Source organism: Mobula birostris, chromosome 1 (assembly GCF_030028105.1).
Source record: "Mobula birostris isolate sMobBir1 chromosome 1, sMobBir1.hap1, whole genome shotgun sequence".
NCBI classification, from domain to species: Eukaryota; Metazoa; Chordata; class Chondrichthyes; order Myliobatiformes; family Myliobatidae; genus Mobula; species Mobula birostris.
The window spans coordinates 26,307,688-26,322,613 of NC_092370.1; the positions used below are offsets into that span (position 1 = coordinate 26,307,688).

At 40.9% G+C, this 14,926-nt stretch overlaps 1 protein-coding gene across 8 annotated transcripts in view; it reads left to right on the forward strand.

Annotated features, from left to right (window-relative positions):
* pag1 (phosphoprotein membrane anchor with glycosphingolipid microdomains 1) overlaps positions 1-14,926 on the forward strand; it is a 167,218-nt gene that overhangs the window by 120,564 nt on the left and 31,728 nt on the right. For all 8 annotated transcript variants that reach the window (XM_072252993.1, XM_072252973.1, XM_072253038.1 and 5 more), the window contains one exon: positions 7,981-8,187. In XM_072252993.1, the coding sequence (XP_072109094.1) occupies positions 8,039-8,187 (149 nt within the window). In that variant the 5' untranslated portion in view covers positions 7,981-8,038. The remainder of the gene's footprint in view (positions 1-7,980; positions 8,188-14,926) is intronic.

Genomic DNA, 14,926 nt, shown 5'->3' on the forward strand with positions numbered 1-14,926 from the left:
GCAACGACAAATTGCTGTAAAACAGCTGCTGCACTGCTAATCAAGCTTCTTTTTGGAGCAATAATCTTTACAACACTTTAGAGTCACAGTCATAGAAAAATACAGCATTTCAACAGAGCCTTCAGCCCACCTAGTCCATGCCATCCTTCTGTGCAATTTTTTCTCTAACTTTGGCTACTGAATAAGAATGACCTCCGTTTTATTTTTGTTATAGGACCATAAGACATAGCAGAATTGGGCCATTTGGCCCATCGAGCCTGCTCCACCATTTCATCTTGGCTGATCCCATTCCTCCTCAATGGTTCCAGAAAACTAAGAAGGGAACTGATAGATTGGTTAGCCTAAAGTCAGTGGTGGGGAAGATGTTGGAGTCGATTGTTAAGTTTGTGGATTCAGGGTGTTTGGAGCTGCATTATGAAATAGGCCGTAGTCAGCATGTTTCCTCGAGGATTTCCTGTCAAATCTGTTGTTGTTGTGTACTTGGGTTTTTCAGAATGCCTTTGACAAGGTGCCACACATAAGGCTGCTTAACAAGTTACGAGCCCGCAGTATTACAGGGAAGATTCTGGAATGGATAAAGCAGTGGCTGAATGACAGGAGGTCAAGAGTGGGAATAAAGAAAGCCTTTACTGGTTGGCTAGTTGGCTGCTGGTGAACCACAGGGGCCTTTGTTCGGCCCAATTCTTCTTACATTACATGCCAATGATTTGGATGACAGAATTGATGGCTTCATGTCAAAGTTTGCAGACAATACAAAGATAGATGGAGGGTCAGGTAGTTTTGAGGAAGTAGAGAGGCTACATGAGGAATTGGACAGATTAAGAGAATGGGCAAAGAAGAGGCAGTTGGAATACAGTGTAGGGAAGTATGTGGTCATGCACTTTGGGAGAAGAAATTAAAAGAGTAGACTATTTTCTAAATGGAGAGAAAATACAAAAAACTGAGGTGCAAAGGAACTTGGGAGTCCTTGTTCAGGATTATCTAAAGGGTAAATTGCAGGTTGAGCCTGCGGTGAGGAAGGCAAATGTGATACTAGCTTTCTTTTCAAGAGGATTAGAATATAAAGGCAAGGATGTAATGTTGAGGCCTCACTTGGAGTATTGTAAGCAGTTTTGGGCCCCTTATCTTCGAGAGGACATTCTGGAACCTCAGTGGGTTCAAAGGGGGTTCATGAAAATGATTCCTGGATTGTACCCCTTGTCATATGAAGAACGTTTGGCTCTGGGGCTGTATTCACTAGTATTCAGAAGAATGAGGGGTGACCTAATTGAAACCTATTGAATGGCAAAAGGCTTTGATAGGGTGAATGTGGGGAGGGTGTTTCTTATGATGGGTGAGTCCAAGACACAACCTCAGAATAGAGGGGCGTCCTTTTAGAATGGAGATGAGGAAGAATTTCTTTCGCCAGAGAGTGGTGAATCTGTGGAATTCACTGGAGGCCAAGTGTTTACATAGATTTACGACAGAAGTTGATAGATTCACGACAGAAGTTGATAGATTCTTGATTGGTCAGGGCATGAAGGGATGCTGGGAGAAAGCAGAAGATTGGGGCTGAGAGGAGAAATTGATCAGCCATGATAAAATGGCAGAGCAGACTCAATGGGCCAAATGGCCTATTTCTGCTCCTACTGTATATCTTGTAGTCTTAACCCCATTCTTGTGGAAGGAAGAAGTACCCAACAAATATTTTTTGCTTATAATCAGACTGACAAATACAGGACCATTGAAAAGGTTAATATTTTCAGGATAATTACAGAAAAGGTTACTCAACTTACGTAAACTTATCCATCCAGCTAGGTCCCAGTATCCCCTAGCATTTTTCTGAATGTCTTAAATCATCGTGGAATTATGTGGCCTGTTTCATATGATATCATTCAAACTGTCTTAACTTTTGTAATTCATTACAATACTTTGAATTCATTTTCACTGGTTCTAGACTCCAAGTTTAATGTCATGTTATAAGACTGTATTTTTTACATAACTGAACCAATGTGGATATAATTTGAAGTTCAAAGTAAATTTTATTGTAAGAGTAGCTATGCATCACCAAATACAACCCTGAGGTTCTTTTTCCTGCAGGATCAATAAACGATCAAGTAGAGCATAGAAGACAACAAACTGTGCAAATGCAAATATAAATAAATAGCAGTAAGTAACAAGAACATGAAATAAGATGAAGAATCCTTAAAGTGAGATCATTTGTTGTACGAGCATCTCAATAGATGAACGTAGTTATTCTCTTTTGTTCAAGAGCCTGATGGTTGAGAGGTAGTAACTGTTCTCGAACCTAGTGGTGCGAGTCCTGAGGCTCTTGTACCTTCGGCTTGATGGCAGCAGTGAGATAAGCAATAGCCTGGGTGGTGGGGATCTTTAATGATGGATGCTGCTTTCTTACGACAGTGTTTCATATAGGTATGCTCGATGGTCAGGAGGGATTTACCCCTGATGTACTGGGCCGAAACTACTACCTTTTGCAGGATTTTCCATTCAAAGACATTGGTATTCCCATTCTAGGCCATGATGCAGCCAGGCAGTACACTCTCCGATACACATCAACAGAAGTTCATAGAAACATAGAAAATAGGTGCAGGAGTAGGCCATTTGGCCCTTCGAGCCTGCGCCGCCATTTATTATGATCATGGCTGATCATCCAACTCAGAACCCCGCCCCAGTCTTCCCTCCATACCCCCTGATCCCTGTAGCCACAAGGGCCATATCTAACTCCCTCTTAAATATAGCCAATGAACTGGCCTCAACTGTTTCCTGTGGCAGAGAATTCCACAGATTCACCACTCTCTGTGTGAAGAAGTTTTTCCTAATCTTGGTCCTAAAAGGCTTCCCCTTTATCCTCAAACTGTGATCCCTTGTTCTGGACTTCCCCAACATCGGGAACAATCTTCCTGCATCTAGCCTATCCAATCCCTTTAGGATTTTATACGTTTCAATCAGATCCCCCCTCAATCTTCTAAATTCCAACGAGTACAAGCCCAGTTCATCCAGTCTTTCTTCATATGAAAGTCCTGCCATCCCAGGAATCAATCTGGTGAACCTTCTTTGTACTCCCTCTATGGCAAGGATGTCTTTCCTCAGATTAGGGGACCAAAACTGCACACAATACTCCAGGTGTGGTCTCACCAAAGCCTTGTACAACTGCAGTAGTACCTCCCTGCTCCTGTACTCGAATCCTCTCGCTATAAATGCCAGCATACCATTTGCCTTTTTCACCGCCTGCTGTGCCTGCATGTCCACTTTCAATGACTGGTGTATAATGACACCCAGGTCTCGTTGCACCTCCCCTTTTCCTAATCGGCCACCATTCAGATAATAATTTGTTTTCCTATTTTTGCCACCAAAGTGGATAACTTCACATTTATCCACATTAAATTGCATCTGCCATGAATTTGCCCACTCACCCAACCTATCCAAGTCACTCTGCATCCTTTTAGCATCCTCCTCACAGCTAACACTGCCACCCAGCTTCGTGTCATCTGCAAACTTGGAGATGCTGCATTTAATTCCCTCATCCAAGTCATTAAAATATATTGCAAACAACTGGGGTCCCAGCATTGAGCCTTGCGGTACCCCACTAGTCACCGCCTGCCATTCTGAAAAGGTCCCGTTTATTCCCACTCTTTGCTTCCTGTCTGCTAACCAATTCTCCATCCACATCAATACCTTACCCCCAATACCGTGTGCTTTAAGTTTGCACACTAATCTCCTGTGTGGGACCTTGTCAAAAGCCTTTTGAAAATCCAAATATATCACATCCACTGGTTCTCCCCTATCCACTCTACTAGTTACATCCTCAAAAAATTCTATGACATTCGTCAGACATGATTTTCCTTTCACAAATCCATGCTGACTTTGTCCGATGATTTCACCGCTTTCCAAATGTGCTGTTATCACATCTTTGATAACTGACTCCAGCAGTTTCCCCACCACCGACGTTAGGCTAACCGGTCTATAATTCCCCGGTTTCTCTCTCCCTCCTTTTTTAAAAAGTGGGGTTACATTAGCCACCCTCCAATCCTCAGGAACTAGTCCAGAATCTAACGAGTTTTGAAAAATTATCACTAATGCATCCACTATTTCTTGGGCTACTTCCTTAAGCACTCTAGGATGCAGACCATCTGGCCCTGGGGATTTATCTGCCTTCAATCCCTTCAATTTACCTAACACCACTTCCCTACTAACATGTATTTTGCTCAGTTCCTCCACCTCACTGGTTCGTCAAAGTTTTTAAATCTCCGCAGACTCCTAAGGAAGTAGAGGAGCTGTCGTGCTTTCTTTGCAATTACATTTATATGACGGGTCCAGGAAAGGTCCTCTGAGACAGTGACACCCAGGAATTTAAAGTTACTGACCGTCTCCGCCTCTGATCTGCCAATGAGGACTGGCTCATGAACCGCTAGTTTCCTTCTCCTAAAGCTTACAATCGCTCCTTGATCTTGCTGTCATTGAGTGAGAGATTGTTGTTCTGACACCACTCAGCCAAATTTTCAATCTCCCTCCTGTATGCTGATTTACCACCACCTTTGATACGGCCCACAACAGTGGTGTCATCAGCAAGCTGAAGATAGTGCTGGAGCCGTGCTTAGCCACACAGTCAGGGGTGTAAAACGAGTAGAGCAGGGGGCTAAGCACACAGCCCTGTGCTGCAAGTTTTTCCCATCATAACGATCACATTTTCCAGTTTTGTATGAAGTCCTGATGTTAGCCAGAAATCTGTGGTTTCCTTGCTAAATAACACTAGATGAGATATATTACTATAAGCATTAGTGATGATGAGGAAAATCCTTAAGGCATGGGCACAGAATTGGGTTATTCAGCTAATCAAGCCTGCTCCATCATTTGATCATGGCTAATTTATTTTTCCTCTAAGCCTCATTCTCCTGCCTTCTTCCCATAAACATTGATGCCTTAACTAAAAAAAACACATCAGCCTTCACTTTAAATATTGTATAGGTTTCAATGGGTACATTTAATGTCAGAGAAATGTATACAATATACATTCTGAAATTCTTTTTCTTTGCAAACATCCACGAAAACAGTGCCCCAAAGAATGAACAACAGTTAAATGTTAGAATCCCAAAGACCCCCCAGCTCCCCCTGCCATGCATAAGCAACAGCAAACCCCCTCCCCCTCCAGCAAAAAAGCATCTGCACCCTCTACCAAGCACTTAAGCGTGCAGCAAAGCATTAATACTTACAGACGCAGTACCCCAGAGACTACTCGTTCACCCAGTATTCGACATCTTTTTTTTAAAAAATATGGGGTCCAGAACTGTTTGCAATACTCCAAACGTGGTCTGACCAAAGTCTCATAAAAGCTCAGCATTACTTCCCTGCTTTTATATTCTAGTCTTCTTGAAATAAATAGTAACATTGAATAAGCTTTCCTAACTACTGATTCAGCCTGCAGGTTAGCCTTTAGGGAATCATGCCCTGGAATTCCCAAGTCCCTTTGCACCCCCACTGGGGCTTTAAGCAAGCCCTGGGTACTAGATTATATGGGCAGTACGGTAGAGTAACAGTTAGCGCAATGCTTTCCTGTATCAGCTGTAAGACTGCGGATCCATTCCCTCCGCTGCCTGTAAGGAGTTCTCTCTGTGACCATGCAGGTTTCCTCCGGGTGCTCCAGTTTCCTCCAACGTTCCAAAGGCATACAGTAATGTTTATTGAGTTGTGAGCTTGCTGTGTTGGTTCTAGATGTGTGGTGACATTTGCAGGTTGTCCAGCACAATCCTCACTAGTTTGATTTGAGGCACGTAATTCATTTCACTTTGTTTCAATGTTTGTGCGACAAACGAAGCTCATCTCCAATCTTTTGAGCCTGGTTTAAGCAAGTACCTGTCATATCAGCATGGTATTCAAGGTGGCCTATTCATCACAGCTTCAGGTTGTGTAACACGCGCTAGAATGGAATTGAGAAAATGTTGATGCTGGAGTGGTAGAAATTTAAAATTGAAAAGGATTTGCTGCATAATTCATTATTCTCATTACTACCATTGGGTAGGCAATACAGACGCCTGAAGACCCATACTCAACATTTTAGGAACAACTTCCCCTCTGTCATCAGACTCTTGAATGGTCCATGAACTTGATACTCCTCTTTTCCACGATTTATTCATTTGAAATTATAGTAATTTTTATGTCCTGCACTGTACTGCTGCCACAAAACAACACATTTCACAGCATATGGCATAATAAACCTGTTTCTGATTCTAACTGTCATTTAACTTTGTGAATTCAAACTTCTACACAGCCGAAGCCTCAATCCTTAATCAGGTAACTGCCTCTTTAAAAATATTTATTGTTAGACATTTAGAGACCATTAAAAATTATCTTTTTAATGTATAATATATAAAATATATTTGAAAGATAAAAATGTTAATATATATACAAAATACACAGCATATGTAAGTTGTATTCAGATAGTTATACAGTAATAGCCAGCTGCCATCTGAATGACTTCCTCATTAAAGATGCTTCACTTAAGTACTTTAACAGCAAAAAGAGTTTGAAAAATAATTACCCCTTTTCTCCCTTCTGAACTTTCCACAATCTGGTTGTACATTATCATTTCAACTTAAGTCTAAAAATAAGTCTGCTGTTAAAATGATTCTGGCCATCAGCAAGGACCTTCAAGGATACAAAAATATACTTGTGTAAAATCGGAGGTGGCCTCTCAAAATGAGATTAAGGGCAGTGAAGCGTGTTCCCTGTTTCAAAGTGACTGAACTTATTAACTTAAAATAGATACATCAAACAGGAAATCTATAAAATGCAAGTTCAAATGAGAATAAATCTGTAGATATAAAACTGGAGCATATTCATCTTCAAAAATATGTTAAGTTGAGATAAATCTTGATTTTAAGTAAATCAAGCTGATTCCAATGCATCCTGCATTGAGGTTATGTGACAGTGTTTTAAGGTATTCTCATCCAGTGCCAAAGTACTTTGTGCAAAACTGTTATTCTGTTGTTTTCTATTTTCAATGCACATTTGTTCAACTTAGTTGGTTTTACAAAGCTTATAATTTTGCGGTTCCATAAGAGGCCACAGAAAGATTTGATGTGGGATTTATAATTAATGGTATCCCATCTGATATTTGTGGCCCTATATTTCCAACTGATCTATGTCCTGCTGAATCCCTTGAAAACCATCCTAGCTAACCACAACTCCACCATTTTGTGTTGACTTCAACCTTACCACCTATCACATACAACTGATATTGTTTGGAGTAACCATTAAAGTAAAAAATCACCAAGTATAAATACATTTTTCAGTTCTCTTTGGCAAGCAAACTCTGATTTCCTTCAGGAATCAAAAGCAACACCATTCAAAATGTTGCTATGAATTTGAAGAGTTTGATATGGAGAGTTGTGAAGTGTGGCACTTTGGGAAGTCAAACGTAAGAGGAAAGTGTGCAGTAATTGGTATGACCTTTGGGTGCATAAATGTGCAGACGGATCTTGGGGTGCAAGTCTGTAGTTCCTGGAGGTGGCGATACAAGTAGAATGCACAAAAGAGGGACATGCCTGACCTGCCTTCATCGGTTGTAGCACTGAGTGTAAAAGTTATGAAGTCATGTTGCAGTAATACAAGTTCAGAAAGATGATAGGGCGCAACATGATAGATTTGAGGAGAATGTTCCCCCGGTTAATAAGTGTAGACTTAGGGTTCATTCTCAAAGCATAGGACATTTAGAGCTGAGATGAGGAGAAATTTCTTCACATAAAGGATAGTGAGCTTTTGAAATTCTCCAGCCCAGTGCCCTCTGCAGGGTCAGTAACTGTGTTTACTTTATCGTCAAATGTTTGGTTCTAAAGGATTAAGGAATTATGGAGCTAGGACAGGAATGTGAGGTTTGGGCAATAGAAGATCAGCCATGGTTTTCTGAAAAGCCTTCTCCTACTCTTACTTGCATGTATGACTGATTACTAATAAGAATGTTTTTGTGCTTTTCATATATTTCAGGTCCTAGGAAGATTTCTACACTGATGTCATTCAGTAATAGGAACCTCCTGCCTTCCTAATGGCTCCAATTTCTGCTGACGTTGTTGGAGTTATCCCAGGGTTACTTGACAGTGGACAATATCAAGTCATTTTCTGGGGCCTATTTACCTTTGCTTGTGCCTTTTTGGTCATGATTGTTTTCATTTTCTTGTGCAGTAGCTGCAACAGGTAAGAGAAATTAATCTTAACAAACAAAATAAAGCATATCCTTTCCTATTCTACTGAATCGTGCATTATCCAGTTTTCAGTCGGTCCTCAGAATCCAATAAGCAGCTTTTCCTCTGCTTAATATATCATTCATGTAACTTTCTGGATACCTGTGCCTGTCACTGGGTCAGTACTCAGGATGAGAACCAAAATATAATTCAAGGATGTGGGAAGTAGCTGAAGGAACAGGCTTCAGAGTGGGATTGCAAGATGGGAAGATCAGGAAAGAAAGGGAAGTGTAAAATCTGATAACCCTTCTATGGACAAAAGGTTTTGGTATCCTAGAAGGTATGGATAATGCTTTGAGATTTACAAATGAGTTTGTTTGTTATGTGCTGTGCCTTATGACATGGACAATGATGGTCTTTCCACGACCATGATTGTTCTTGGCAAATTTTTCTACAGAAGTGGTTTGCCATTGCCTCCTCCTTGGCAGTGTCTTTAGAAAACAGGTGGCCCCAGCCACTATCAATACTTTTCAGAGATTGTCTGCCTGTCGTCAGCGATCTCATAACAAGGACTTGTGTATGCACCAGCTGCTTATACGACCACCCACCATCGGCTCCTGTGGCTTCATGTGACCCTGATCGGGGGGGGTTAAGCAGGTGCTACACCTTGCCCAAGAGTGACCTGCAAGCTAGCAGAGGGAAGAAGTGCCTCTGGATAGAGATGTATCTCTACCTCACCACCCAATTACAGATTACCGATGGTGAAAGTTATAATGTGTACCAGCTCCTTTTGTTTCAAGTTTCCAACTTGGATTTTGATCCAGTTTATCTTTGCCACTCAAAGAGACTCTTAATTTCTGCTCACACAGTTCATTGCTGTATCTTTCCTTTTACTAAATACATATGGTTTAAAAGCATACCTATGGGAAAATTGATGTGCTCAGTAGCTGTTCGGCCCATCTTTCCCTACATCCCTGCAAGGCACCAGAAGCCCATAGTGCCTTTTCACGTACTCCCAACAGGAGTCATCATCTTTGAGAAGAGGAAAGAAAAATTGAGATGCCAATATTTCAGGAATGCCTGGTTGCCAGCTGAATACTAGAAAGTATTCATGTACCAATTATTCTTTTATCAATGAGTGATAATACTTAAGGTACTTCTAATATGTATATTGTTCAAAGGCAGTTAACAAGGAAATTAGAACATGGAACACCGAATTAGAACATGGATCACAATACAGGCTCTTTGGCCCACAATATTGTGCCAACCTTTTAACAAACTCGAAGATCAATGTAACCTTTTCCTCTGACATACATTGTAGCCCTCCATTTTTATATCATCTATGTGCCTATCTAAGATTTTCTTAAGTAAGTGTCCTTAATGTATCAGCCTGTACCATTCCGTGCACCCCGCACTCGCACAAAAAAAACTTTCTCTGACATTCCCCTACTCTGTATACTTTCCTCCAATCATCTGAAAATTATGCCCCTCCCCATATTAGCCATTTCCTTCCTGGGAAGAAGTCTCTGGCTATCCACACTAACCATGCTTCTTATCATCTTGTATTCCTCTTCTTGCAATCCTTTGAGTTGAGTATGATGTTCTCCTGAGGGAATGTGTATTGGTGAGTCGTCAGGTGGCTGCAGAGGCCAATCAAGGATCCGCATATTCCACGGGACTTAATCCGAGATGTTTGGGTAGGTTCACTTTATGGAGAACACCTGTGCATGACTTTCTTTAATGTCGGGAGGCAGATGCATGTGCAACCACCACGTGGTCCTTGTCAGGGTCCAGTGGCATCGTATGCAAGATGACTGGGGAACCTTCACTGCTGCAGCCTTCCTATGTCTTCACTGGCATTGTGTCATCATCGTCTTCCAGCACCATTGTTGAAATGTGGGTTCGATTGGCTCTTCGGTTGGAGCCTGCCCCTTGATCTTACCGCTGCTGGTGACCTTACCAGACACTCTCCGGCTCTCCGGAACACACAAGCCTTACCACTACGACAAGATGATTATCCTCAAAGTAGTGTTTACCTCTCTCAAGTCATCACTCATCCTCCTTTGTTCCAAAGGAAAGTACACTGGCTCACTCAACCTATCCTCAGAAGACATTAGGGAGCAAGAATGGACAATGACATGTAGCTACTATGAGGACAGAATATGTGCTTTAATTAAAGATGGAGAGAAAGGGTGCAGAGTTGGATCATTGGGGGTAAAAAGTTCCAGAAATTACGATCAATACTATAAGACCATACACATAGTAGCAGAGTTAGGCCATTCAGCCCGTCAAGTCTATTCTGCAATTCCATCATGGTTGATCTCAAATCCCACTCAACCCCACATGCCTGTCTTTTTGCATTTGATGCCCTGACCGATTAGAGTAAATTAACCTTCTGGGAGTCATCCACGAGGACTAAGTCCCTCTGCAGCTCTGATGTTTGAACCTTCTCCCCATTTAGATAATAGTCTGCACTATTGTTCCTTTTACCACAATGCATTATCATACATTTCCCAACACTGTATTCCATCTGCCACTTTTTTGCCCGTTCTTCCTATTTGTCCAAGTTCTGCTGCAACCGCATTGCTTCCTCAACACTACCTGCCCCCCCCCCACCTATCTTTGTGTCATCCGCAAACTTTGCCACAAAGCCATCAATTCCATTATCTAAATCATTAACAATGTGAAAAGTAGCGGTCCCAATATTGACAACTGAGCAACACCACTAGTCACCAGCAGCCAACCAAAAAAGGACCCTTTTATTCCCACTTTTTGCCTCCTGCCTGCCAGCTATTCCACTATCCATACCAGTATCTTTCCTGTAATGCCATAGGATTTTATCTTGTTAAGCAGCCTCATGTGAGGCACCTTATCAAATGCCTTCTGAAAATCCAAGTAAATGACATCCACTGCCTCTCCTTTACCCACCCTGCTTGTTACTTCCTCGAAGAACTAACAGATTTGTCAGGCAAGATTTCCCTTTACAGATTTGACTTATTTTATCATTAGTCTCCAAGTACCCTGAAATCTCATCCTTAATAATAGATTCCAACGCTTTCCCAACCACTGAGGTTAGGCTAACTGGCCTATAATTCCATTTTTTTTTTTTTTTTGCCTTTCTCCCTTCTTAAAGAGTAGATTGACAATTGCAATCTTCCAGTCCTCCGGGGCCATGCCAGAATCAAATTATTCTTGAAAGATCATGACCAAAGCATACATTGTCTCTTCACAACCTCTCTCAGGACTCTGGGATGTCATCCATCTGGTCCAGGTGACTTATCCACCTTAAGATCTTTGAGTTTGCCTAGCACTTTTTCCTTTGTAATAGCAATGGCATTCACTCCTGCTCCCTGATGCTCACGGACTTCTGGCACACTGCTAGTGTCTTCCACAGTGAAGACTGATGCAAAGTACCCACTAAGCTCATCTGCCATTTCTTTGTCCCTCATTACTACCTCACCAGCATCATTTTCCAGTGGCCCAATATCATCTCTCACCTCCTTTTTACTCTTTATTTAAGAGTAAAAACTTCATAAAGTTTTTTTTATAAAGGATACTGAAAAATCTTTTGCAATCTTGCTTTATATCATTGATTAATCTGCCCTCATATTTCACTTTTTCCCTTCTTATAGCTTTTCTAGTTGCCTTTTGTTGGATTTTAAAAGCTTCCCAATCATCCAACTTCCCACTCACTTTTGCTACCTTATATGTCCTTTCCTTGGCTTTTATGCAGTCCTTAACTTCCTACGTCAGCCACGATTGCCTACCCCTGCCATTTGAGAACTACTTTTGTGGGACATATCTATCCTGTGCCTTGTGAAAGGTTCTCAGAATCTTCAGCCATCTCTGCTCATACAGGTGAAGGCATCTCTGTATTGGTGAACCAATTAAAACTAGGCTAGAATTAACGATGCAAAGAGATCCAAAGGGGAGAGGCTAGGGATGAGTCCATGTGGGAACTTTGAATTGAGGTTATGTATTTTTGAAATTATATAATGTTAATCTAACTACTTAGCCTTTTCCACTGAAATGCATTGCTTATTAATTTATGTTTCTCTGCTCTTATATAAAAAACAAAGCCAGTTGAAAATAATCATTCTAAGGAGAATACTCTTTAGTAGTGCACTTGACTGGATTGTGGGAATTGAGAAATACAGCAGTTCCAAATCTGTATCCTCTGCTCTGGTGTTGAGAATGGAGAGCAGGGTGAATTCATTTTAATTATCTCCCAAGATTCCTTATTGTAGCGAGGACATTCATGACCTAGATTTCATTGTTTATAGTGAGTTTTATTAAAACATTGTGGGCAGAAGATTAAAGAGCTTACGCAGGAGAGGCTGGTCTTCTAATAATTTGCTATTAATCTCTTGCTGGTTTGTGAAATCTTCCCTGAACACAATTTGAGCTTATGGATGTAGCAAGTCTATAATGCCCTTTTCTTTTTGAGATTATCAATATGGTCTTGCAGTAGATGCCAGTCTGGTTATCGTGCATCCCAGTATGTGTGCAAATTTAGCATCACAATCCCATAACTGAATGGACTGAAATGTCCGTGCATCAATCTACAATAAGAATTCATGTTAGCGTTACAGTTCTTTTGAGTATTCATTTAAGCTCCATTGTGTAGCATCAAGACATTTCCATCTCTAGCAGTAATCGTGCAGGCATTGGTACTTAAAGTATATTTGGTATTTTATTGTGTTAAAAGTAAAAATGAATTGTCCAATTATTTTTGCAGAAGGTAAAATCACTCATGAGTACTCATTCAATGAGTATGCAAATGATTTCTGAAGCTGAACAAATACAATTTCTCCGTTATGGACATAGTAGGTGTACAATATACAGAAAATGACAATCAATAGCATTTAAAAAGATAAAGATACTGAAAATGCATTAAAATGATATGTACATATCTCCAGAAGGGAGTCATCCAAAGGGATGTTTGATTTGTTTGCATTGATTGTGGGTGGGATGACGTGGTGCATTACAGACGACGCACAAGTTCTCCCACAGTTAGACTTTTCTTCAAATGAATTGTGCTGGACACTGAGTGGTCACTTTATGAGGTACTTCCCCTGAGTGCATGTTCATGGTCTGCTGCTTCTGTGTCCCATCTGACGTGTTGTGCATTCAGAGATGATCTTCGGTATTTGAATTACAGCCACCTTCCAGTCAGCTTGAATTAGTCTGGCCATTCTCCTCTGTCTCCTCTAAAGCATTTTCACACACACAACAGCTTCTCACTGGATGTTTTTATTGCTATAAACTCTAGAGCAGGGATTTCCAACCTTTTTTATGCCATGGAGGCTTACCATTAACTGAGGGGTCTGTGGACTCCATATGGGAACTCCGACTCTAGAAACTGTCGTACATGAAAATCCCAGGAGATTAGCAGTTTCTGAGATATTAAAAACCATCCCATCCAGCACCAACAATCATCCCATGCTCACAGTCACTTCAATCACATTTCTTTCCATTCTAATGTTTGGCCTGAGCATCAGCTGAACCTCTTGACCATGTCTGCATGCTTTCATGCGTCGAGTTGCTGCCACATGATTGGCTGATTAGATATTTGCATTTACGAGCAGGTATGTGTAATGAAGTGGTCAGTGAGTGTTTATACACAAAGTATTGAGAAGGAACCAATGTTACAGAAAATAATACAACCCAAGAACTAGATCAGTTTGGCCCATTTTGGAGATGGAAATAATGGAGAAGGGAATGCGTATGGTTAAGAGAACGGGAATATTAAGAGAAGGGATGTTGTTGGGAAGGTTGATGACCCTTGTGTGTCGGGGGTGGGGGGGGGGGAATTGTGGAGATTGGAATGAAATTTTGGCTTCTTTGATTTAGCCTGATGCTCCAAGCAAAGCATAGCTGTTTCCAACACACCATTATAAAGGCATGCTACATCAGGTTACCATTCATTTTACCTGATGGATTTCCCAAAGCCCCAGAAGTCAGACTAACTAGTCTGAAAATAGAAATCCTGTAAAGTTATGGTATCCTTAAAAAGTTTTCCACAGTGACTGCACCGAGAGAGGATAGTTTGTCCATCCCTCCCTCCACCTTTTTTAATATTTTAATTAATCACCCCATTAAGATCTACATTTTTAAAACTCTTCTGAGTAATGAACTGGTGTAAAGTCATAGAAAAGTACAGCACAGAAACAGGCCATTCAGCCCATAGAGTCTATGCTGAACCATTTAAAACTGCCTACTCCCATCGATCAGGTGTTTTTATTAATACAATAAAAAGAAAAATATTGCCTAATTTTTCTCCTCTGAGGGATTTGTTTGGATTGTAATTGGAATGTTGGTGCTTTGTGTTCCGTCTCATATTGCCCACACAACAGAGGGATGGAAGATGTGTTTAATCATGTTGCCCCAACACATGACTGACTTAAGGTCAACTGGCAGTTCAACAAACTTTTCTGGAATGGAAACGCTATCCATCGTGTCCAAACTTGAAGTTAATTAATAATCCTGTGATCCCTTTAAATTGAATCTACCTCAGTATGATTCTTTCAGAAGAAGGGAAGGTGAAGGTATGCCTTCATTTTCAAAAGATGTATTATCGCTGATATATCTGTGTATTGTTTTGAATATCTGTAGAATTACACAGCTGTTAATAGGTATACAGAAAACATACACCTTTTTCCCCCTGTAGCTGTTCAATTATTGTGGTTGTAGGCTTATTTATCATCAGTAGTACTTATGGAACCTTCAGGGAGTGTACTCGCAACAGAATC